This window comes from Mesoplodon bidens (assembly GCF_964165515.1).
Source record: "Mesoplodon bidens genome assembly, chromosome: 9".
NCBI lineage: Eukaryota > Metazoa > Chordata > Mammalia > Artiodactyla > Ziphiidae > Mesoplodon > Mesoplodon bidens.
The window spans coordinates 21,029,383-21,054,223 of NC_138166.1; the positions used below are offsets into that span (position 1 = coordinate 21,029,383).

At 53.2% G+C, this 24,841-nt stretch overlaps 1 protein-coding gene across 1 annotated transcript; it reads left to right on the forward strand.

The window, feature by feature from the left end:
- Positions 1–534: 534 nt before the first annotated feature.
- RAMP3 (receptor activity modifying protein 3) lies at positions 535–24,517 on the forward strand. Its single transcript, XM_081243371.1, has 3 exons — positions 535–593; positions 19,500–19,632; positions 23,524–24,517. Exons 2-3 carry the CDS (start codon positions 19,538–19,540, stop codon positions 23,777–23,779), a joined length of 351 nt encoding a protein of 116 aa, XP_081099497.1. The 5' UTR covers positions 535–593; positions 19,500–19,537; the 3' UTR covers positions 23,780–24,517.
- Positions 24,518–24,841: the final 324 nt, after the last annotated feature.

Here is a 24,841-nt window from a genome sequence, read left to right on the forward strand (position 1 = left end):
TGATCTTCCCATCTCAAGGTCTGTGCCTTAGTCACATCTGCAAAGTCCCTCTGCCACATCAGGTGACATATTTCCAGGTTCTGGGGATCAGGGCCAGGACATCTTTGGGGACTTTTATTCTGCTAACCACACTGGTCTTCCTCTTTCTCTTTCACTGAAGTCCAGGTTCATCTTCTCATCCATGACGTTAAAAGCCCAGCCACCAGGGGGCGTGTGGTGCTGGAGCCCTCCTCCCCGAGACCATCCTGGAGCGGAGCCGGGCCCCTGGGCTCCTTGGCCTCTAAAGAACTGGTTCTTGCTTTGCAGTGTCACGTGGGGAGGGGTTTCCTGCCTCTCTCTCTGTCCCCACTGGTCTCCGTACTGAGTGCCGCATCCTCTTACAGGAGAAGGAAAGTGCGTCCCCAAAGAACATCCCTTCAACTCACACTGTGCCCCCCAGTGTCCAAAGTACCTTTGCTCCTCCAGCCCTGGGAGAGGCGGGGCAGCTGCTGTCAGTGTCACATTTACCCCTGAGCTCACGAGAACCGTGCTCCAAACCGGTCCTGACATCAGCTCGTCGTTTGCCCGCGCCACAGGGCAGGAGCCTGGCACAGGTGGGTGGGGTCCGAGGGCTGAGGGTCAGGTGCTGTGGAGGGAGGAGGTCAAGTCCGGGAAAGGACTGTGCTCACTGTGTCCAGCTGGGGAGCACACTCACATCACACACATGCACACTCACAGGTACACTCACAGCACCTGCGTGTCACACATGGCACACACTGCACACACACACGCACACTCACAGGTACACACAGCATATGCGTGTCACACATGGCACACACTGCGCACACACACAAATCCACACACACTACACATACACAGACATCCACACATACCCACACACCACACACACGTATATGCAGCACATAACACACACGTGTTCACACACATATAAATGCAAACGCAAAGTCTCACAGCACACATATGACATAAGACCTACCACATGCCACATACAGCACTATAGGAAAATGAGAAAACAAACAGAAAGGAACACAAATTAAAATTCACCCCGGAGACTTCCCTGGCGGTGTAGAGGTTAAGACTCCACGCTTCCACTGCAGGGGGCATGGGTTTGATCCCTGGTTGGGGAACTAAGATCCCACATGCCGTGGGGCGCAGCCAAAAAAAAAAAAATCACCCCAAATCCCTTCAGATCCAGAAATGACCATGGGTAACATTTTGGTGTATTTTCCTGAAAACATTTTCTGATAGGTTTTACAAAAATGAAATTAAATGAAAGTAAACTTGCTTTGTTCATTTAAAGAGGAAGTAGGTGATAATGAATAGATAAACACAATGTGGTGTATAATACAGCAGAATATTCTTCAGCCCCAAAAAGGAAGGACACATACTACAATGTGGATGAACCTGGAAGACATTATGGGAAATGACATAAGTCAGACACAAAAGTGAATTCACTTATGAGGTCCCTAAGCAGTTAGATTCACAGAGGCAGAAAGTAGAATGGTGGTTGCCAGGGGCTGCGGGAGAGGACAAGGGGAATTACTGCTTAATGGGGGCAGAGTTTGGGAAGATGAAAAGTTCAGGAGATGGGTGGTGGTGATGGTAGCACAACATGTGAGTTCGCTTGATGCCCCTGAAATGTACACTTGAAAGTGGTTAGGATGGTAAATTTTATGTGATGTGTGTTTCACAACGACAACGACAGCAACAGGAACAACAACAGCAACACAGAGTTGAGTTCTGGGCCCTGGGAAACAGCTGAGGGTCAGGTCCCTCTCCCGGCCGGCCGAGGGGGATCTCCCTGCCGCCCCTACTTTGTATACAGACGCTCTGCCGCATCACATGCGGGAGTCACGTCTGGCGCTTCACTGAGGATGGAGAGACAGTGTTTCACCGGCAGGGGGCGCCAAGTACCCGTGCACCTGCCCCGCTCCGCCGGCCTGTCCAGCCAAGTCTCCCACGGTCTGGGTTTTGAGGGGAGTCTCCCAGAAGGAGTCGGCCCGCCGTAAGCCTTGGCTCCTCTCATGCTGGCTCCTGGGCGAGATGCGTGGAGCCGAGACGCCCCGTGTTTCTCTGATCCCATTTGCTCACAAACCCTCCACTTAGAGAAGCAGCTCCTTTACTGTCGAGAGAATTTGCTCCTAAAACCATTACGAGAAAAATTATTGAATAAATATCATAAGAATACTGTGTCAGTCAGGGCTGGATCAGGAGAGAGAAGCCACACAGTAACTGGCATGGGAGAGTCTGATATAGAGAACTGTGAACGGAGACTGGGTGGCCTACGAAGGAACGCAGGACCGCAGCTGTAGGGACGCCTGGTCAGCAGACCCCGGTGGCAGGGGGCCGCACCCTCAGGAGGAGCGAGTCAGGGGCCAGGCGCTGCCTGGGCGCATCATACGTGAGCGTGGGGACCGAGCGTCCCCGTGTCACACGTGAGAAGACGCAGGTGCAGGAGCCGCCGCTTCCTCTCTGGGGTCTCAGACCCTGGGGCCCAGCAGTACAGACGGAGAGCAGCCCCTGTGGGATCCAGCAGTGGGCCCTGTCCCCTCCCCTAGGGGCAGGGGATCTCCCCACCCCATGATACCCTCGGAGCTGGTCTCTGGGTGGCACTGGCTGCCAGGCCACTCGCAGGGGAGAAAAACCACTTGGGCTCACCCTTGAGGGCTCAGCTTACTCCACAGGGCCTGAGCCTACCGTGAACCACAGGGGAGGGCCTGTCTTACCCGTGGGGTCTTGTGCTCGTCCAGTGCCTGTGTTTCCCAGAGGACCTGGCATGGGTCCCTGGACCCTGCAGGGGCCCCTCCTCAATCAACACATCTGCTATTTTCCCATCTGGTGGCCCGTGGCCAGGCAGGGGTGAGGAGAGGACCTCAGGGAGCTGCCTGCAGGCCTGCTAGAGAAGGTGGGGTCTGGTGGCCTTGCCTTCCCAATGTGGAAGCCGCCTGCTCAGAGTGGGTGTGCTGCAAGGGGGAGCCAGATGAGGCCGACAGGCATGATGGCTACTCTGGGCCTGTCATGGCCATCTGGGTCCTCCCCATCTCCACCTCCATCTCCACTGTACCGTCTCCACCCCCACCATCTCTATCTCTACCTCCACCACCATCTGCATCATCTCCAGCTCCACCATCTCCAGCTCCACCATCTCCATCGCCACCATCTCCATCACCATCTCCACCATGTCCACCTCCACCATCCTCACCTCCAGCACCTCCACCTGCATCCCCCAGTACCTGTGAATCTCAGCACAGAGAAGCTTCTTTGACCTCAGTCCTCACCTCTGACCTGAGAACGAAGCAGGGCAGTTATCCCCTTCAGCTTCAGATGGAAAACTTGAAGCTCCCTGAGGGTTTTTTTTTTTTTTCTTTTCCTGAGCGTCTTGTGTTTAGGAGATAACAGAGCTTGGCTGGACTTTTGTGCATCTTGGACCCCCTGCTCCCCCACACCCCACTCTGAAACCCAGATCTGGGCCGCCATGTGGGGAGGGGGCCAGGCCCTGGGAGTGTCTAATGGAAGAGCCGGCACCAGGACTTGGACCAGATTTGTCGTTTCTAGGGGAAGTTTTCGAGCTTGGGGCGGGTTCCTATAAAAGCTGATTGGACCTGTTCTCAAGGGTGTGTGAGCTGAACCGAGGGCAGTTGGGGCTTCAGGGGAACAGGAGGAGGGCTGGCTGGGAGACCCTCAGGTGGGTTTCTGGATCCATCCATGTGGGGAGGAGATGGTTCTAGGGAGGGGTGACTGGCTCCTCTGAGAGCAAAGCCTGTGAGCTCAGGGAATCCCCTGGACCTGGCCTGTTCTCTCTGCCCTGAGGCCCGAGGGCTGCAGCTGGCCTCCCAGACATCATCAGCCTGGCCCAGAGGAGCTGGCTGTTTTGTGAGTAGGGGCTTCCATCCCTGGAGGGATCCAGGCTACAGCCTCTCCCCCTCTTAAGGGCAGATTGCTTGTGGATGAAACAGCATCGTCCTAGGGCAGCACCCACTCTCATGAGCACTGACCCTAACCCACCTGTCCAGGGTGTCCCCTTACCCAGCTTCCACCGTCCCACCTTCCCCTCTCAAGCTCATCTTTCCACAGGGACAGCCCCTCCTGTCTTCCTGGGAACATCACACCCTCACACCCGTGTACCCAGACCTAGTGGCGTAGACAGCAAACACGCGTCCTTCCTCACCATCCTGGGGGAGGCTGGCTCCGGCTCAGCCAGGACCTCAGTGCAGCTGGAGGAATGTCGAGGTGACCTCTCACCCCAGGGCCGCCCACATGGCTGCTCCTTGTCCGTGAAGAAGCAGCTCTGCACAGCAACAAGCCAGAGCTGCCCATCTCTTAAGTTCTGGCCCTGGAGTTCCCAGAACGTCCCTCCTTCTGTGATCCACAGACCATAGCAACCACTAATGCCAGCCTGGATCTGGCAGGGGGAGGGGCAGCCAAGAGTCTGATGACCTTTGAAGAGTCTCTGATGACCTCTCTGGAGAGAAGGGGAGCAGCCGGCTCTCAGCAGGGGAGACAGCTCTGCACAGGGGGGTCCAGTGTGCCCAGCGGGTGCCAGGACAGGATGAATGTGGGAGCAGCAGGGTGGGGCCCCAGCACGATGGCCCCTTTGGGACTCTCCCAACCCCCTTCTCACTACCTGCCTGAAACCACCTGCACCAGCAGACCACGTGCCCTGTGCGGGCCGTGGCACTGTGCACAGGGAACAGAAGCCAGGGCCCTGCCTCTCAGGCACTCCCTCTAACGGGGATGCGTGGGCAGCCTGTAGGCCTTGGGAGTTTGCCCTGGGGCACGGAGGAGCTCCATGGAAGTGGGATGCAGGGAGCCGAGTCTATGGGATGGGGGAGGGGAGGGCATCCCAGACAGGGGAGCAGCTTCCTCCAGCGCCCTGCCTCCCAGGGTGCTCGTTCCCTAGTACCGGTCAGTGTGGAGCCACAGCCCCAGGCTGGAGCAGGCTCCAGGGTGCTATCTGGTCTGCCCCCCGATCTGGCCCATCTCCCGCATTCCAGCCTGCTAGCTGTGTACAATCGCCTGCGAGGTCTGGCCTAGCCTCTCTCGTGGAGTGGTGTAGGCCTCTATGAGTCTGTGGCCTCCTGGGACACTGGTGGACACCTGGACCGTGCTCTTGGCTTGTCTCCCTTGGTGCAGGGCATCTGAGAGAGGGCAGCTGGCAGGAAACACTGGCTGAGACTTCAGCCCCCGCTGAACGTGTGGAAGGCCTGGGTCACAGGTTCTGAGTTGCCCCTGCATCTGTGCTTGCCACCAACTAGGGCAGAAGGCAGGCAGGACGGCTGGTCAATTTTAATTAGCTTGAATTCTCCCTTGAAATAATTCTGGTTGTAATCAGAAAAAGCACAGAAAGCTTCAATCCCTTATTAAGTGGACTTCCTCATGCAAGAAAGGTCAGTTCAGCTCTTGCAAGGTAGTTGTTTTGCGAGGCCTGTACTAGAATCCCTCTACCCGACCCTCCCTCGCAGGACCTGGACTTCGGGGTGGGGTTATTACCCACCTCCCACCACTCAGAGAGGTGGAGCCCTTGTCCAGGTGGGGAGCCCACTTGCTCCATCCCTCTGACTTGGGAAGGGCCCAGGCTGAGAGCAACCAATCCCTGAGGGGGCCCCCATATTCCCGACCCCGCTCCCGGAGCCCTCAGACCAGCACGTGCTGGGGGGGATGGACTGGGGGCACCGTAGGGCAGAGGGGTCCCCACCAGTGACAATGTGACCAGCTGTCCATGGGGCCAGAGTCTATGCTAGGGGCTGAGGGTGACAGAGGTGACCAAGCCAGGTGAAGTGACCCATGGTTGGAGAATCCCAGGTCCCTCCCTCCCTCCCCTCGGAGCCCATGACACTCCTCTAGGTCAGGTCCTTAGGGGTACCCAGTCACTCTCCTGGCCCTCGTCTTGTCCCCTGAGGCCTCCAGAGGGCACAGGGCAGGACCAGGGCCTGAGGACACGGTTCTAGCCATGGGCAGTGGGGTGTGTGCGTGAGTGCAGCCAAGTGCACGCGTGTAGGGCCCCACCTGCTCTAGTCCAGAGGGGTGCAAAGGCTCCTGGCACAGGCGAGGCCCCAGGAAAGTATCCTGGGGGCCTGAGGCCAATAAGAGTTCGGGGATCAGCTGCGCTCCACCCTGAGGGCTCCTCTCCGCACCCTCACACAGAGATATCCCCACTCTCAGCCAGCTCTCTCCCCAGGGGGGCTGCCCTCCCTGGTCTCTCATGGCACAGAGACGCACAGCAGTCCTTCTCCAGACACCTTGCCCAGCTCTTCTTCGGGCTGGGGTGAGGGTGGATGCATCCGCAGGATCCTGCCCGCCCTTGGCAGGCTGCCCTCACCCACCCCTCATCTTGCCCCGCAGCCCAGATGGGCGGAGCCTTCCAGGCGCTCACTTGCGGTGGGCCGCGCCCCCAGGGCTGCAGGAAGGGGGCTTGCGCTAGGGAGGGGATCCGTCCTGGGGAAGGACCGTCCAGTGAGGGAAGACATATCTTGGGGGATAGGACGCGTCCTTAGGTGACTCGTCCTAGGGATGGGAGCGTCCTGGGGGAGGAAGCGTCCTGACAGGGAGCACGTCCTGGAGGAGCACGACCTGAGGGAGGGCACCTGGGTGGGAGGGAGGCGCATCCTAAGGGGCGCAGAGAACATCCTGGGGGAAGGCACCTCCTGGGGGCGGGCTTTTTGTGGCCCCATCCCCGCCTGGGCTCCGCCCCCGGGCGCCCCTAGCGCCCCCAGCCGGTCTCAGCTGTACCGCGCGCCGCAGCTGGATGGTGCGCCACACAGCTGGACCGCGCGCTACAGCTGGTCAGCCATGGAGACAAGAGCGCGGCGGCGCCCGCACCTTTTCCCGCTACTGCTGCTGCTGCTACTGCTGCTCTGCGGTAAGGGGACGCTCGGTCCGGCACCGGGGGGCCCCAACCGCCTCTGGGGCCGTGGGATCCGCGCGGCCTTTGCCTTCCTGCATCCGCACCTGGCTGCACCTCCTCCCCTGCACCGACCTGGGCGAGCCCGGCGCGCCCCGCTCCGGAAGGGCGAGGGGTGACCGGGTGCGGCCCCCAGGCTCTCTCCAAGCTGATGGCGACCGACCGGACTAGGAAGGAAGGCGCAGGGTTTCCTGCGGGCTCTGCACCGCCAGCCGCAGACTCGGCCTGGGCCTGCTCCTCCCAGCTGCGATGTCCCCGGCCTCGCTGCCCTGGAGCTGGGGACGCCATGCCAGCGCGACACCCGAGCGAGCAGCGGCGGCGGGCATGTCCGTCTCCCTCCTCCCCGTGAGATAGTGCGCTCCTCGTCCCGGGGCTCCTAAGTTCACACCAGGCGCAGGGGTGTGGATGAAAGGAATCCAGAACTGGGAGTGCTAGATCTTCCGAGGACAATGTTTCAGTGTGAGTGTGTGTGCGCGCCTGGAGAGACTGGCTGGAGGGGGCAGGGGGCGGCTTTCCGAGGCTTCCCCTCCCAGATCCCTTCACCAGCAAGAAAACACAACACCTGGGAGAACACATTGCTCACAAATTGGGAATGGATTGAATGAAAAGGTTGTTCTGAAAGATCGTTCTAAAGAAATCATCCAAGAACAAGTAATAGGGTATGCGTGTTTGGGGAGGGCTTCGGTGGGAGAGACTTGCTGAGACTGGGAGTTGCAGAGCACGGTCTGAGCCTGGCCAGCTCTGGGAGGAGGGAGCCCTGGCCTGGGGTTCAAGGGTCTCAGGCCTTGTCCGTGGGGGCCACTGTCCCCTGGGTCCTTTGGGATACTCCCTTGCCCTCACTGGTCTCAGTTTCCCTGGCTGTAAGATGCAAAATTGGGCTTATTTGAAATATCATTGTCAGCTTCTTTTTTTTTTTTTTTTGTGGTATGCGGGCCTCTCACTGTTGTGGCCTCTCCCATTGCGGAGCACAGGCTCCAGACGCGCAGGCTCAGTGGCCACGGCTCACGGGCCCAGCCGCTCTGTGGCATGTGGGATCTTCCCGGACCGGGGCACGAACCCGTGTCCCCTGCATCGGCAGGCGGACTCTCAAGCCCCCCCCCCTTTTCTTTGATATTTTCCAGTCCTGAGGAGGAACAGGTGCAGAATATGAAATGGAATAAAGTTTTGGATAGAAAGGTTAGTCATAAACTTGACAGAGGAACTTGGTTTTAGTTCCGTTTTTGTTTTAACTTTTCCCAAATCTTTGAGGGAATGGGGTGATGATCACTCTGGTTACTTCCTGGTGAAATGGGACCTAGTCCTGCCTCAATTTGGGGAACGGACAAAGAGTTGGAAATAGTCCCTATTTCCAAGCTTAGCATCAATATTTTGTATTATGAAAACATTACTTCCCTCTTTGATTGCTTTGTCATAGCACCTAGACAAACATTTGAAAATCAGTAGATATATTACAATGAGGATAATAATCAAAATGCATGTTTGTACTATTCTCCAAATGTATTTTTTCCCTTAATGGTTAAAGCAGACATACAATGTATGTTTAGTAGACCACAAACAGGCTGTTTTAAATTAGCATAAAATTTGAGTTAAATCATGTAAACCGGGCTTTCCTGGTGGCGCAGTGGTTGAGAGTCCGCCTGCCGATGCAGGGGACACGGGTTCGTGCCCCAGTCCAGGAAGATCCCGCATGCCACGGAGCGGCTGGGCCCGTGAGCCATGGCCACTGAGCCTGCGTGTCCGGAGCCTGTGCTCCGCAGCAGGAGGGGCCACAGCGGTGAGAGGCCCGTGTACTGAAAAAAAAAAAAAAAAATCATGTAAACCAGAAAGGCTTCCCTATACCTCAATATGTGAAAATTTCTTCTGTCATTTCCCCCTTTTGACTCCAAATCTTTCAGTAGAAAGCACTGATGATAAAAATATCTGTCCCTTGATTGTGTTTGCTGCCTGCTCTGGGTCTATCATGTCCCTTGGTGCTACTCCTACTTTTTGTTTATATGTTTGCCTAGTTATCCATGTTGGGGGAAAACTAATCAGACATAACAAACAGCTACAAGGGTATGTTGACAGGGAAACATTTTATAGGTTATACATCTTATCAATTATATCAAATTGTCACACAAACATTGCACATGCTCCAAGCAGTAGACTTAAAGCAAGCAGTGATACATGTCACGAGTAGTTATACTCTGTTACAACTTTATTAGAGAAATTTTTTCATATAATGTTTTCCATGTAGTTTAATAGACCAAATAATCTTAATTAGTTTAATATGTCTTTCTGAGATGGCTCAGGGGCCCTTTGGGAAACTCAAAGTTAGCTAGAGAAAGAAACTTACAATCTGTTATCAAGGCAGCTCAATATTCCAGGAAAACTTTGTTCTCTTAACAGAGAGAGAAAAACAAACTCTAGTCCTGTATTAGTTTGCTTTTAAATTCAATCTAATCTCAATCAATCCTGACCATGCACAAAACTCTTTCCTTAAGGTTCCTTTTCCATAAACTTTCTACAACTTTCTGTATCTATATAAGTTTGTCCCTTATTTTTTCCCATCTAGAAACAATGAGCTCTAGGACAAAATTATTTTCCCTTTTTCTTTAACAAAAATATCTCCATCCTTCTCTTGCTGACAGCGTATTTTCTTTACATTCTGAAATGATTTCCTTATTATTTTTAATAGTTTAATCACATATTTATTTGAATTTTTAACGCTTAAAAACCTTAATCGCCAGCAAAAACCAAAAGCCAACTAACTGAACTGTTTGTTATACCAACGTTTTCTGATTGGCAAACTTATAAACTCTCTAACCTCTAAAAACATATTTTTTTTAAAGTACATTTTTATAGCATAATTTCTCTCTTTAAAGTGGTTCAAGATGTGTGTCTAATAAACCCAAACATCTTTAGTTTTTTTTTCTCTCATAAGACAAAAGAAGATAGACTTGTCTAGCAATCAATATTCCAGTATTTTATCTTAAAAATGACCTAGACCTTCAAGAAATTTTTATCCTTTAACTTAATTCAGCAAAACTCGAAAGTTTCAAGTTACTAAGAATCTGGAAAGACTAAAACGTAATTACTTCTAAAGAGTTCACCTAAAAGCTTCTATACCACTTATCTCTATTTTTTTTACTTATGACAGTATCATCATACCAAATTAATTTTCTTGTTGACAATTTTTTCAATAGATATAATATGAATTTACTGACTTTCAGTAAACTTAGGTACAATAAAATTATCATACTTAACATTGATGACTCTAAAGACATGTCTGTATTAACTATACTTAAACTAACTTTAATGCTGGATATTAATTTAATACTGAATATTCCCCAGATCACATGAACCTGAAATTCATTTTGGTTAGTTTTTTGTTGTATTTAGAAATTTTGATTTGTAAGCACTTACTTTTCTTTAAGCCAATTAAGTAGAGCTCATTTACAAATTAGTTTTGGTAATACTATCCAAGGATAAAGACATATAATTATAAAGTATACACAGACATACATATATCCAGATAGGCAGAGATCTCATAGCTTCATTAAATTATTTATTTATTTATTTATTTTCAGCTAGGGTGGGTCTTCGTTGCTGTGCGCGGGCGTTCCCTAGTTGCGGCGAGTGGGGGCTACTCTTCATTGTGGTGCGTGGGCTTCTCATTGCGGTGGCTTCTCTTGTTGTGGAGCACGGGCTCTAGGTGTGTGGGCTTCAGTAGCTGTGGCAGGTGGGCTCAGTAGTTGTGGCTCGTGGTCTCTAGAGTGCAGGCTCAGTAGTTGTGGAGCACGGGCTTATTTGCTCTGTGGCATCTGGGATCTTCCTGGACCAGGGATCGAACCCGTGTCCCTTGAACTGGCAGGCAGATTCTTAACCACTGCACCACCGGGAAGTCCCATACCTTCATTTTAAAACTTATTCATGAATCAGGTATTTATTTCAATATAAAGCTTATTAGTTTATAAATCTTATCCCATTTTTCCTCTCTATTGTAAAATAGCTCTAATGCATAATAGTAGCGTAGTTTAGGGACCCATTAAAGGGCAAATTTTCCCCCCTGAATCTAGGAAGTATTATGGCCAGGTTGTATTACAAAGGAAAATCATCTTTTTACGTTTCATTGGTTTGCAACTGGAAGTGGTCCACTTCTGGAGGATGCACCCTGAGGTGCTGCATTCAGAAAACAAATTTTGTTTCCCATAGAAGTCACACTTATGCCCAAGACAAATGCAAAGATACACACAAAGAACAAAATTCAACTCTTGTAGCACAAAAACAGAAGGGTGAAGTCCAACAATTCCCTCGACTTACCCAAATGAGGTTCCCTTTTTTAACAACAAACAACATACAAATGGAAAGATAGGGAATCAGGACATCGTGTGTCATGGCAATTCACCTGGCCAGTGTAAAACCAAAAATAATAGTTGGACTAAGTTAAATTTACTTACTTGAGTTTAAAAAGCCTCTTCCCCTATCCTTTTTCACTTTTGGTTGAAGTTCTACTAATTAATCCAAGGCCTACTGCTCGGTTTCATGCCTAGCCCTTGACCAGCCCCTTGGGTCTGGGTGTGAATCCTGGGGGCCTCCCTTTGCAGCAGCTTAACCCCAAGATTATAAGACACTTACTTACTGGCCCTTAGCTTCAGTTTCCCCCACTCTAGTGTGGATGCAGGAATAGCAACCTATAAAGGGCTGTTGTGATTGCCATTTGGATTCAATGAGCTCAGTCCCCATAACGACATGTGGGGCCCAAGAGTGTGGAATGAAAAGGTTGTATGTATGGGAAGCGCCCATCAGTGCCTGGGACGCATTCTGTGGGCACTTGAGTTTGCTAGCAACTGTGGCTCCCAGGGGCTCACTTACAGCACCCCCAGACAGAGTGCCCATGCCAGTGTGTATGTGTATTAACATGTCACTGTCACTGTTTTTGTCACTGGTGGGAGTAATGTTGTCCTGCTGTTGAGCCACCTCCTGTCACATTGGATTCTGTGGACTCAAGCGAGCCCAGATGCAGCGGCTGGATATCAAGTACCCCAGTGACGCAGTGATTGCAAGGAGGTGGTTAGCCGAGAGGTGTTTGAAGGTCCTCTGACGTCCCTATTCATCGTATAGATACAGAAACTGAGGTCCAGTGTGGGGAGGGAACTCCTCAGACTGCAGACACTGGGGGCAGAACCTTTCAGAAACCACACCCTCCCACAGCCCTACTGGCCGTGGCCCATCGCTGCAGAGCCTGCTGAGTCTGCTCGCTGCTGATTTGCACCAGAGGAGAACGAGAGCTTCTGTATTTCATTTCCAAATGACTGGCCATAAAAGGCCTTTCTCTTGGAAATGCATCTGTTTGGCTGTTTATCATCTCCCAGAGTCTGGAAGTCCCCTAGACAGAAGGAACACAGTCCTGCATTTTCTTTGTTTCTCTGATGGAACAAACTGAAATGGTTTTCTATTTCAATTTAATTCCCGAGACCTCTACTAATGCAGCTGGTAGCTTGAGTGGGTGGCGGCAACACACTTTCTTGGTGTTGTCAGGAATCTGCATCTTTACCTCACTGTTATAACACAGGGCAGGTTGTTGGGTTTGGCTGGGAGCCCCTTAAGCCTGTGCATCAGAAATGGTGCCATGGGCTTCCCTGGTGGCACAGTGTTTGAGAATCTGCCTGCTAATGCAGGGGACACGGGTTCGAGCCCTGGTCTGGGAGGATCCCACATGCCGCGGAGCAACTAGGCCCATGAGCCATGGCCGCTGAGCCTGCGCGTCTGGAGCGTGTGCTCTGCAACAAAAGAGGCCACGATAGTGAGAGGCCCGCACACTGCGATGAAGAGTGGCCCCTGCTCGCCGCAACTAGGGAAAGCCCTCGCACAGAAACGAAGACCCAACACAGCAAAAATAAAATTAAAAAAAAAGAAAGAAATGGTGCCGTAATTACTAGTCTCCCCACCCCCTCACGGAGGGCACCTGTGGTTGATCAGACAGGTGTCCCATGGTGCCTACCCTGTGCATCCTCACAGCATCCTCCCACCCCGCCTCCCGCCCCCATGGGTGGGAGAAGTTATCCCAGGAAACCTGCCTTAGGATGTCATGTGGTCCTTGATGATACATTCTCAACCTGCCCTGGCCAGGCCCCTGTGGTGCTGGGTATGTGGCGATTCTGGGACACATGGAGATTCTGGGTTCATGGAGCTTCTGTCCATGAGGAAGCAGGAAGGAAGAGGAGGAAGGGGCTCCAGTGGTGGGGAGAAGTGGGAGGGGAGGATGAGAAAGCCCTGGGCTGGGTCTCAGTGATCTGACAGGTGGCGGTTGGGTCAGGCTGAGGATGTCTAGGTGGTCCAGGTCCAGGGGGTCCAGGTCCAAGGGGTCCAAGAGGTCTAGGGGGTCCAGGTATTCAATGTCCAGGGGACATCTAGGAGGTCCAGGGTCCAGGTATTCAAGGCCCAAGGGGTCCAGGGGGTCCAGGTCCAGAGGATTAAAATCCAGGTCCAGTTGGGTCTAGATGGTGGTCCAGGTGGTCTAGACGGGCCAGGTCCAGTTGGGCCATGGCTGGGAGAAGTGGCAGCAGCCAGCAGGGGCGAACAGTGTGAGACTTGCCTGGCCTGTGCCCATGTGGGAGGAGGGTGGAGCCCAGGACAGCCATGAAGGATACTGAGAGGATACTGTCAGGGGACGACAAGACAGGCCCAGGAATGGGTACAAGGGCTGGATGTAGAGAACATCAGGTGGACTTTCAGAGCCTGTGGTGGGGAGCCTGTCAGCGAGCTGCGGGGAAAAGATGCCTTTGGAACAGGGCAGTCAGTGGGAGAAAGGAGCATAGGCTGCCTTCTCATCATCTGCCTCCACCTCAGCCTGAGAGCCTGCGTTCCCTAAAGTCACCAACTGCGGGCCTGCACGGCTCTGGACCCAGGGCTGCACCTGGGTTTGGCCCCCTACCATGTTACTGAGCAGGGGGATGACTTTCCCCGGTCACAGTGGCCCTGTCTTGTTGGGCTGTTGCAGGGATCAGTGAGCTGGACCCCACTTAGGACAGGGCACTCAGTGGACACTGGTCAGAACTCAAGTGGAGGGAAGCCGGGCAAGGATAGGGAAACCGAGCCTCAGAGAGGAGAGTGAGTGCGTCTGGGCCGGGGAGAAGAGCCACGGGGCTGTCTGACTCCCCTCTGACCCTTGGTTTCAGCGCTCCCATTTTCTGTCTCTTACTCTGCAGAGTGTGGGCCTGGGTCTCGCATCACCCACCTGGAGCTTGTCAGAGATTAGCATCTTGGTGCCCCAGGCCTGCGGGGTCAGAATCTTCATTGCACAAGATCTCCACGTGCCTGTGTGCACGTAACTGTGAGCAAGCATTGCTCTTCCCACTTGTTCTCGGCTCTGACAGAACGTTGGAATTATGTGGCCGTAGGGGCAGTTTAACAAACACTGATTCTTGGTCCCTGTCTCAGGGCCTGGGCTGTGGCCTGGGTGAGTCTGGTGTGCGGCCAAGTCAGACACCTCACGTGGTCTCCCTGAGAGACTCAGTGCTGAGAGGGGCCGGGAGGGACGCCCCTAGCCGCAGAGATCTCCAGGTAGGCTCAGGGATGGTGGTCTGCACCAGCCTCCGAGGGGAATGGCTTTGTTCTGCCTTCAATGGGCTTTTATTACAATGATTGTTTCCTTCAACGACCAAGTCGAGAGCTGTGTTAAAATAGAACCGAATGGGCAGCATGGGAGCACACAAGCCAGACCTGCTGGAGCCTGGGAGGGGGGGCTGTGGTGACCTGCAGAGGAGGTGGGCGGCCAGAGGGTTCTGGCAGAGTGGTGTGGAGGGGGGCAGTGGGGGCCAGATGGTGACAAGTTGAGAGAGATTTCCCAGGTGCATGACTATTAACGAGTGAAAACAGCCAGAATCAGAATAACTCCTTTTTTGTTTATAAACGGGGAGATAAGGCCCAGAAAGGTGAAGGGCCTCTGCAGAGCCACACAGCAAAGCAGTGACTACAAGGGGGCGGGGCTGGCATCTGATGGGTGGCGTGGTTAAGCTTCAGAAGGACATCACCCTCCCTTCCTGCAGAGATGGCAACCCTCCTCTTGAAGGGGCATCAGCTTCCATCTTGGCTGCTGGTTGCCTGCTCGCCTGGGACACCGTGACGTGAAGGCTCTGAGGCTCAGGCTGGGTTCAGTGGGGGAGTGCTGAGTTTAAAAACTCACCTCTGCCTTCTGTTAGGCTTTAAATAAACTGGGAAGGCCTGCACACCTGCACTAGTCTGGCTTTGGGTCCACCTTCCAGTGTCACTTCTTCTCCTTTTCACCCAACAACCATATGTATCCACCCCAGTGCCACTGGGCTCCTGTCCTACCCCTGCACACCTCTGCTACTCAAGTTTTTATAATCTTATTGGGTTTTTTTTTGTTTTTGCGCTACGCGGGCCTCTCACTGCTGTGGCCTCTCCTGTTGCGGAGCATAGGCTCTGGACGCGCAGGCTCAGCAGCCATGGCTCACGGGCCCAGCTGCTCCGCGGCATGTGGGATCTTCCCGGACCGGGGCACGAACCCGTGTCCCCTGCATCGGCAGGTAGACTCTCAACCACTGCGCCACAAGGGAAGCCCAATCTTATTGGGTTTTTTGTCTATTGTTCTATAAATTATTGAGAGAGGATATAGACTTCTCCAATGATAATTGTGGATTTGTCATTTTCTCCCTGTAGTTCTATTCATTTTTGCTCTGTGTATTTTGATGCTCTGTTATTGGGTGCATACATGCTTAGCATTGCTATGTCCTCTTGATGAGTTGAGCCCTTTATCATTATGGAATGACTCTTTTCATCTCTGGTAATATTCTTTGCTCTGAAATATACTTTGTCCAGTATTAATTTAGCCACTCCACCTTTCTTTTGATTAGTGGTAGCATGGCATATATTTTCCCACCTTTTATTTTGAATCTATTTGAGTCATTTTAAGGTAGGGTTCTTGTAAGTAGCCTAATATTGGGTCTTGCTTTTTGATCTCATCTAACAATCTTTGTTCCTTAATTGGGGTGCTTAGACCATTTACTTTCAATATGATAATTTATTGATATGGTTAGTTTTAAATCTACCATGGTACCGTAAGTTCTTCTTTCCCCTTTCTCTCTTTTTCTGCCTTCTTTTGGACTTAGTACTTTTTTCACTTTTCAACTTCTCCTTCTTCTTCTCCTTCACTAATTGGCTGTAATTATTATTATTTTTTGGTTACTTTAGTGGTTGCTTTAGGGTTTGTAGTGTATATCTTTAACTTATCACAGTCTATCTTTAAATGATATTATATCAATTCATGAATATCACAAGAACCTTCCATTTTTGCCCTTTATGTTATCACTGTCATACATTTTATTTAAACTTAAGTTGTAAATCCACAGTACATTATTTATTTTTATAAATTTATTTATTTATTTTTGGCTGCTTTGGGTCTCCGTTGCTGCACGTGGCCTTTCCCTAGTTGCAGCGAGCGGGGGCTACTCTTCATTGCAGTGCACGGGCTTCTCATTGCGGTGGCTTCTCTTGTTGTGGAGCATGGGCTCTAGGTGCGTAGACTTCAGTAGCTGTGGCTTGCAGGCTCTAGAGTGCAGGCTCAGTAGTTGTGGCACACGGGCTTAGTTGCTGTGCGGCATGTGGGATCTTCCCAGACCAGGGATTGAACCCGTGTCCCCTGCACTAGCAGGTGGATTCTCAACCACTGCGCCACCAGGGAAGTCCCCACGATACATTATTGTATTTGTTTTCACAGTCAGTTATCTTTTAAAAGATTTAAATATTGAGAAACAAATTTTATATATTTACTCCTAGAGTTACAATTTCTGGTGCTCTTCATTCCTTTGTGAAGATCAATATTTACTTCTGATATTATTTTCCTTCTCCCTAAAGGAAATTCTTAAATATTACCTGAAGTTTGAGTGTGCTTGTAATACCTTCTTTCAACTTTTGAATGTTTGAAAAAGCTTTTAATTTAATTTAATTTAATTTAATTTAATTATTTATTTTTGGCGGTACGTGGGCCTCTCACTGTTGTGGCCTCTCCCGTTGCGGAGCACAGGCTCCGGACGCGCAGGCCCAGCAGCCATGGCTCACGGGCCCAGCCGCTCCGTGGCATGTGGGATCCTCCCAGACCGGGGCACGAACCCGTGTCCCCTGCATCGGCAAGCGGACTCTCAACCACTGCGCCACCAGGGAAGCCCCCAGCTTTTAATTTTAAAAAAGCTTTTTGAGATATAACTCACATACCACACATTCACCCATTTAAAGTATATAGTTCAGTGTTTTTTAGTATATTTACAGAGTTTCTCAACTATCACCACAATCCAGTTGAGAACATTTCATCACTCCTAAATAAATTCCATGCTCATTAGCAGTCATGCCCCATTCCACCAACCCCCTTGGCCTTAAGTAATCTAATCTGCACTCTGCCTCTATAGATTTGGCTATTCTGCAGATTTCGTTAAATGGAATCATACAATATGTGGTATTTTGTGACTGGCATCTTTCACTTAACATAATGTTTTCAAGGTTTATCCAAGTTGTAGCACATGTCAGTACTTCATTCTTTTATGGAAAGAAATTACACTACTACATCTAGTAGTGTAATTGTGGGGTCATATAGTAATTGTATTTTTAACATTTTGAGAAACTGCCAGGAAACTATTTTCCAATGTGACTGCATCATTTTACCTTCCTACCAGCAGCATGTGAGGGTTCAAATTTCTCCACATCTTCACCAACATTTGTTAGATCTTTTTGATAATAGCTATCTTGGGGGGTGTGAAGTGATATCTGATTATGGTTTTTACTTGCATTTCCCTGATGGCTAATGGTGTTGATTATCTTCTCATGTGCTTATTGGTCATTTGTGTATATTTTTGGAGAAATGTTTGTTCAGATCCTTTGCCTATTTTTAAATGGGTCATTGCTCTCTTTTTATAGAGTCGTAAGAGTTCTTTATCTATTCTAGATACAAGCCCCTTATCAGAAATATGATTTTCATACATTTTCTTTCATTCGATGGGTTGTCTTTTCACTCTCTTGATGGTATCTTTTGAAGCATAAAAGTTAAAAAATTTGATATAGTTCACTTTCTGTCTTTTTCTTTTGTTGTTTGTGCTTTTGGTGTCATATTTAAGAAGACTTTGTCTTATACAAGGACACAAAGACTTTCTCCTTTTATCCTAAGAATTTTTATAGTTTAGCTCTTACATTTAGCTCTCTTATATGTTTTGAGTTAATTTTTGTGTAAATTGTGAGGAAAGGGTCTAACTTTATTCTCTTGCATGTGTATACACAGTAGTTCCAGCACCATTTGTTGAAAAGCCTATTCTTTCCCTGGTGAATTGTCTTGGTACATTTATAGAAAATAATTTTATTCTAAAATGAAGGTTGATTCTTGGATTCTCAATTTTATTCCATTGATCTATATGTCTACCCTTATGCCAGTACCACACTGTCTTCATTATTGTAAGATTATTGTAAGTTGTGAAGTTGTGAGTCCCACATAGGCACACATACACCGGATACACACAGTAGGGCAGCGTACACATAGACACACACATGTACAAACACACATACCACACAGACATACATATACATACAACACACATACACACATCAGGACACACACGGCAGGGCAGTACACATATATACATACACATACATATGTCAGGATACACATGGCAGGGCAGATATACCTACACACACAACACACACAGATGTGAACACAACACACACACACCAAGACACACATGACAGGGCAGCGTACACAAAGACACACACACACATAGACATACACACATACATATATCAATACAACATACATACTCCAGGACATGCACAGCAGGGCTTTCTCTTGATTATATGATGGGACCCAAAACTGGGAGTCATGAGAGGGAAGATTACGAGGTGGGGAACTGACCCCTGGAAATCGGGTGCCTGGAGAGGGTGGGGGGATGGGTCCTGAGGGTCAGACAAGCGGGTGTTCCCAGTGGGAGGAGGGTGTTCTCTGGGGGTGGAGGGGACAGGAAGTGTTGGGGGCAGAGTTCAGGAAGAGTGATGAGAAATCGTGGGGCAGGGGTCCTGCCAGACCCCAAGAGTGTTCAAAGGACTGGCCGCTGTTGCTGGACCCTGCAGCCCTCAGCCCCTGGCCTCCTGGAGTTCAAGGGGGTGGCTTTGACAGGGTGGGCAGTCCTTACTGTCAAGGGGCCTCTGTCGCTGCCCAGAGGCCTGGGACTGTCATCAGATTCTCAGATTCCTTCCTGGGACATGCTCCAGGTGCCCTCACCCTCGAGGTGCAGTGGTCGTCCCTGCTCCCTGCCCCCACCCAGCCCGGAATCCTTCAGCCCTCAGCCTCTCCACTCCCGGGACCCCTGTCCCTCTGCGTGCTGACTTCCTCTTACCTGCTTCTTCCCATGCCGCCCCGGGAGGCCACGGGCCCTCTGGGTCCTGTCTCCTTGATGCCTCCAAGTGGGCCACTCTTTCTGCACTGGCTTCCACCTCCCCGTGTCACATGGAGGTCAAGGTGAAGGAGGAGGACCCCAGCTGGCCTTGAGGGACATCAGCCGGAGCCCTTCAAGGCTCATGCCAGCAATTCCAGCAGTGCTCACGGCTGTCTCCTCTCTAGGGGAGTGTCCCCCAGCGGGCGGCTGCAATGAGAAGCGCATGCTGGCCATGCTGCCTCGCTGCGGCAAGACCTTTGCTGAAAGGATGAAGAAGGTGGAGGTCTGGAAGTGGTGCAACTTGTCGGAGTTCATCGTGTGAGTGTCCCTGCTCAGGCACTGGGCCTGCCCGCGCCCTGCCCACGCCGTGCCCATGGCTTGCCTACCCTCTGCCCACAGCCCGTCCGTATCCTGCTGACCGTGTGCCCGTGCCCCGCCCTTGCCCTGCCCACGTCCTGCCCTCGGCGTCTGTGCCCCGCATGCTCCGAGGTCCACTCCAAGCCTCACAACCCTCCGCTCCCCTCACGGACCACCCTGGCAGTTCCAAACTGGACACTCCAGGCTTTGTGTCCCCCATTCCTCTGAGCGAGGTCATGTCTCTGGGAAACCCTGACACCCACTGACCTTCCTGAATTGGGTTACTGTCCTTCCCTGGCGTGCCTGCCTCTCTTCACGGTCCATGCTGGGTGGAAATTGTCATTTTGGGTTTTCTTCACAGCACCGGCCAGGGCTGGGTTTGTAGTCAGGACCAGTGGACCCCGGAGAAACTGAACCCCGCTGGTTTCTACCTGGTACGGTGGGAGCAGCACCTCACCACAGAGGGCCCCACGTTCTAGAAGCTCCCGAGGTTTTTGATCTCCTCTGGTCACACCTAGCATCAAGTGTCAAGGTGGCCCTTTCACCTCCTCAGAAATCACCGACGGGCTGTGCCCGCCCTCCTGCACTTCCCACTTGGCCATCTCAACCTGGTGTGCTGCTGGCGGCCGCTGCAGACTCACACTGTCCTGTGAGCCGCGCCTGCCTGGAGGCCCCATCCTTCCTGGGAGCCCCGGGTTTGCTCAGTCGCATCAGCCCTTTCCCCTCCAAGACCCCGGCCCCTGTGTTCTCTGCCCCCAGTGGCGGTTCTAGGGGCTTCCACGCCCAACTCCCCAGGGGACAGTGGCTCCTTGTGGGCGCGTCCCCAGGCCCCTCGCAGACATAGTCGTTCGCTGAACCAAACGGTATGAAATTTCTGTGTCTGCTGGGAAAGGGGGCTGAGGGCTTGGGAAGGGGCTTGGCCAGGCTTCTTCTTGTCCTCCGAGCCTGGCCTGGACGCCAAGCCTGGAGTGGACACACAGGGGTCGGGGTAAGGGAGGATGAGGTGGGCGCTTCCCATCCTGTGCCTTTGTCACCTTCTAAAGCCTCAGTGAGGAGATCAGACATCCAGCCCTGGGGCCTGAGGACAGCAGAGGGGGCAGCCAGGAGGGGGGTCTGGGAGTTGGAGAGAGAGGGGCCGACATCCACCTGAGCAGGGTAATTTGCCTGGTGGGAGAGGGAGTCTGACGGGGGCGGTTTGCCTCGCTCCCGGCCTCTGCATCCCCCTTTCCCATCTGGCCTATGGCTGCGTCTTCTCTTGCTCTGGGAGCCAGGCTGAAGGGAGGACATGGGGAGGCCCTGGGTGACCAGGGTACGCTTGGGAAGCACAGACCCTGTCGTGACCCTGGTTCTGCAATGTCACACAAACAGCAGCTTCCTTGTGAAGGCCACCCTGATTTCATCTCCAGCCTGAACTCGGGCTGGCAAGTTAACAGGGCTCGGGAGCTGTGTGTGCAAATGTGTGCGTCCCTGCCTTCTGCCTCCCCAGCACAGGGAAGGGCGGGATGCTGGGATGTGGGAGTTGGCCTCTACAACTCTTGTCATGTGCCTGAGTGCCTGACCTTTCGGTGCCTTTCATTCTAAAAGCGTTTGCTATTAACATTCAGAGACACTTCCCAGCATTCTTGGGAAGCACCAGGTGTGGGCATTCTGCGCCTGGCCCCGTAGGTCGATCCACAGAGATGGGTGTTGTGCTCAGCTCTGCCCCATTCCTGGCCTTTGGGGCTCCCCCCGAGACCTCACCGAGCACCTACTATGTGCCAGTCACTTGCCAGGAGTGTATTCACTTCACCTCATTTGTCCTTTCAGTCACCTTATTGGATAAGAATTGTGAACCCCATTTACAGGTGGGGAAACTGAGGCTCACGGAGGCTAAGTTAAGTGGGCAAAGTCAGGAAGATGGTCAGGGGCCTAGCTGGGATTGAAGGACATTGATTCTTCATCCTGACCCCTAAGCTGCTGTCTTGTGCTGTTTTCCGTGCATGGGGGTCACGCGGGCCACACACCACTCCCCAGCGCTGCAGCTTGCTGTCCACAGTGGGGCTTCCCCCAGCTCCATCTGCTTCGTTTCAGCCCTACTGAGCCCTGGGGTGGGTTGGGGCTTGGCAGGTTGTCCGGTTAGAGGCTCTGTCTGGGGTGGCAGGTCACTGACGGGGCCCAGTGGGAGGGGTGGGTCTTGGGGAGTGATGTTTTTGCCCGAGGACCTGCCGGGTGAAATGTCCCAGGGCCTGAGCATGTCCCAGGGGCCACATCACGGCTCTGCACACGGATTCCAGGCCGTACCCTTTGCTTCCCACTCTCTTTTGCCTCGTGTGGCTTTCCCTCATCTGCGTTACCTGAGGGGTGCAGGGCAGATGTGTGCCTGACCAGCAACCCAAGCGTCTGGGCTGGGAAACTGCCTGGAACTGCCAGGAGGCGTGGGCACTACGAAGGCCTGGTTGAGCGATTAGCCGCCCCGTTTCCCACCGCCTTTCCAGGGAGAGACGAGGTTCTCTACAGGAAGTTCCTTGCAGGAAGCGGTTCCTTCCTGTTGCTCAGGCCAGGCCATTCTCCCTGGGTCCACACCAGAGGGAGGAGGGGGGCCACAGGGCCTGGTGCCTGTGGGGATCTGAGGCAGGAGCCTCTCCCGCCCCCATACCTGTCCTGCATGCAGCACTCTGCCAGCTGCAAGAGAAGGTGGGCAGTGCTGGAGCTGGTGCACCTTGGCACGTGTCTGACCAGCCCTCTCACCAGAGCATCTTGGACAATGGCTGCCAGCCTAGGCCACCACCCCCAGAGGCCGCTAATCCCAGGCCAGCTGGCCGTGGGGCTGAACTCTGGTCCTGGTAGCTGTAGCCCTTTTGGCTTCAAGGGCCGTCCAGAGCCTGCCTGCTGGATGGGCGTGGCTCCTCATGGGTGGTTTGCTGAGTGCCCTTTCCAGCTAACCGACACAGACAGGAAGACCTAGGGGCTGGGTGAATCCCACGTGTCCTGTCAGATGGGGGCTGGGGGAGGGGACTTCTGAGAGGAAGACAGGCCGGGGCTGGGCTCACAGGTGGGACACACTCCCCCAAACCAGGTAAATGAGGGCAGGCTGACTTGACTGGGAGGCCGCTGGCCCTCAGCCTGCCTCAGAGAGACCTCCTCCCCGGGGGGGGCCCATAGAGAGGCCTTAGGTGACAAGGGCCTTGCAGGTCCAAGTGGCTGTGACTCCACACATCCCTTGGTCTTGGAAAAAGAAGCCAGGCCCAGAGTACCCTCTGGGAAGACCTGAGAAGTGCTGGGCCCACACCTTGGGCGTTGGGAGTTCATGTCCTCATAGGAAGCAGGTGACGGCTGTGGATGACCAAGATGAGGGCAGGGATGATGGAGGAGATGCAGAACGGGGCATGAGGTATATTTTGGGGAGCTCATGGCCTCAGAGTTTCCTTGCTGGGCTCTGCTGCCTCTGTTTTAAGATGGGAAGGTCAGGAGTTGGGCTCGATGACACCAGGCTCTGTGCAGAGGTCATTGTCTGCTGGGGTGGGCACGAGGGGAATCGAGTTTGTGACGCAGCAGCCTGCGAAGGGGAGGAGAACATGGCTGTGTGCTTTGGGGAGGGGGCTCAGCGGCAGATGAAAGCGGGGCTGAGGCCTAGAGGTGGGAAGCAGGGCATGGGGTCGCCATGCCAGAGAACCTCTGGGCAAGGACGCCAGGGAGATGGACCCTGCTGGCCCAGCAGGCCCAATAGGGCTCATAGCAGGAGGCCTTCCCCTGTGGCCTGGGGCCATGATGAGAGCAGGAGGGCAGACGGGACTGCCCCCCACTTTCCCAGCGGTCAGGGCCAGCGTGAGAAGGAGCAGGGGAGCCAGGCGGTCAAGGCCTCTGCCTTCGCAGGTACTACGAGAGCTTCACCAACTGCACCGAGGTGGAGACCAACGTGCTGGGCTGCTACTGGCCCAACCCCTTGGCGGAGAGCTTCATTGCTGGGGTCCACAGGAGGTTCTTCCAAAACTGCTCCGTGGACAGGCAGCACTGGAAGGACCCCCCAGACGAAATTCTCATCCCGCTCATTGCACTGCCCATCCTGCTGACTGTCATCATGACTGGCGTGGTGGTGTGGCGCAGCAAACGCACCAACCAGGTGGTGTGAGGGCCCGGTGAGTCCGAGGGGCCCTGCCTGGAGAAGCAGAAGAAAGTTCTCCAGGGCTGGGAGAGCCGGTGGACACTCTTCGGCTGCCCCCGACCCTGCCTGGGCGGCCTTTGGGCTGGTGAAAGAAAACGTGCCGCGGCTGGAGCCTGCGTGCTGGGCACAAGTCACCGCTGCTTTGCCTACGCTGTCCCAGGCTGGGCTGGGGCCTCGGGGTTCCTAGCACTGAGTCCCGTGGTGCCCCATCTGCAGCCCCGGCCAGACCACGACCCTGCCCTCCCAACTGACTCTACCCCTGGCCCCAGCCCAGCCCTGACTCCACCCCTTGGCTCTGACTCCACCTCTGGTCCTGACCCCACCTCCAGCCCTGGCCCCACCCCCAGTCCCGACTCCACCCCCAGCCCTGGCCCCACCCCGGCACCATCTGAAAGGGTGTGCCTATTCCCACCTGGCTGGGGGTTGGGGGAAGAGAGATTGGGAGGGAGTTTTTGTAGGTCCTCACTTCGCAGGCCTTGAGTCCTCTGGGTAGGGAGCCCACCTAGAGATCTGGAAGACTGAGGGTTGGGTTGGGGGTTCCAAGGAGCCACAGCACAGCCTGAGACCTGCTGTCTGGGGCCACCACCAGGGGCTGGAGCTGGGTGGGCCTCCTTCCTAACGGCCCCCCGCTGTGAGCACAGCCTCGGGGTGGGGTCCCGTGTGCTCTCGTTCTGGCTGAGCTCTGTCTGCCATGTCTGTACTTTCTCTGAGTAAAGAGTCATGCTACTTCTGGGGTTTCCAGTTTTATTTCAGGGAATTCACAGAGACCCCACCTGGCCTCTTAGAACTGGCAAGTCCCCCATGCCCATTTTACAGATGGGGAGTGCCTGAGGCTCCAGAATGTCAGAGCTCAGAGTGGCAAAGAGAGCCTCATACCAGGGGAATGTGGGCAGGCAGGAGGGATCTACCCATCCAGCTTGAAGAGGTGTGCTTCCCACTGGCACCCTGCGCTTTGAGGATGGAGGGGAGACTATCCTTCCAGCATTTCAAGTTCGCCTAGGGCTTGCCAAGACCCCCACCTGGTCCTGG

What these genes read in the sequence shown, in the direction of transcription:
- RAMP3 (XM_081243371.1), top strand. Translation starts at nt 19,538, where the DNA reads ATGCTGGCCATGCTGCCTCGCTGCGGCAAGACCTTTGCTGAAAGGATG. An exon ending in AACTTGTCGGAGTTCATCGT is followed by an intron (nt 19,633 to 23,523) that starts GTGAGTGTCCCT and finishes CTGCCTTCGCAG; the next exon opens with GTACTACGAGAGCTTCACCA.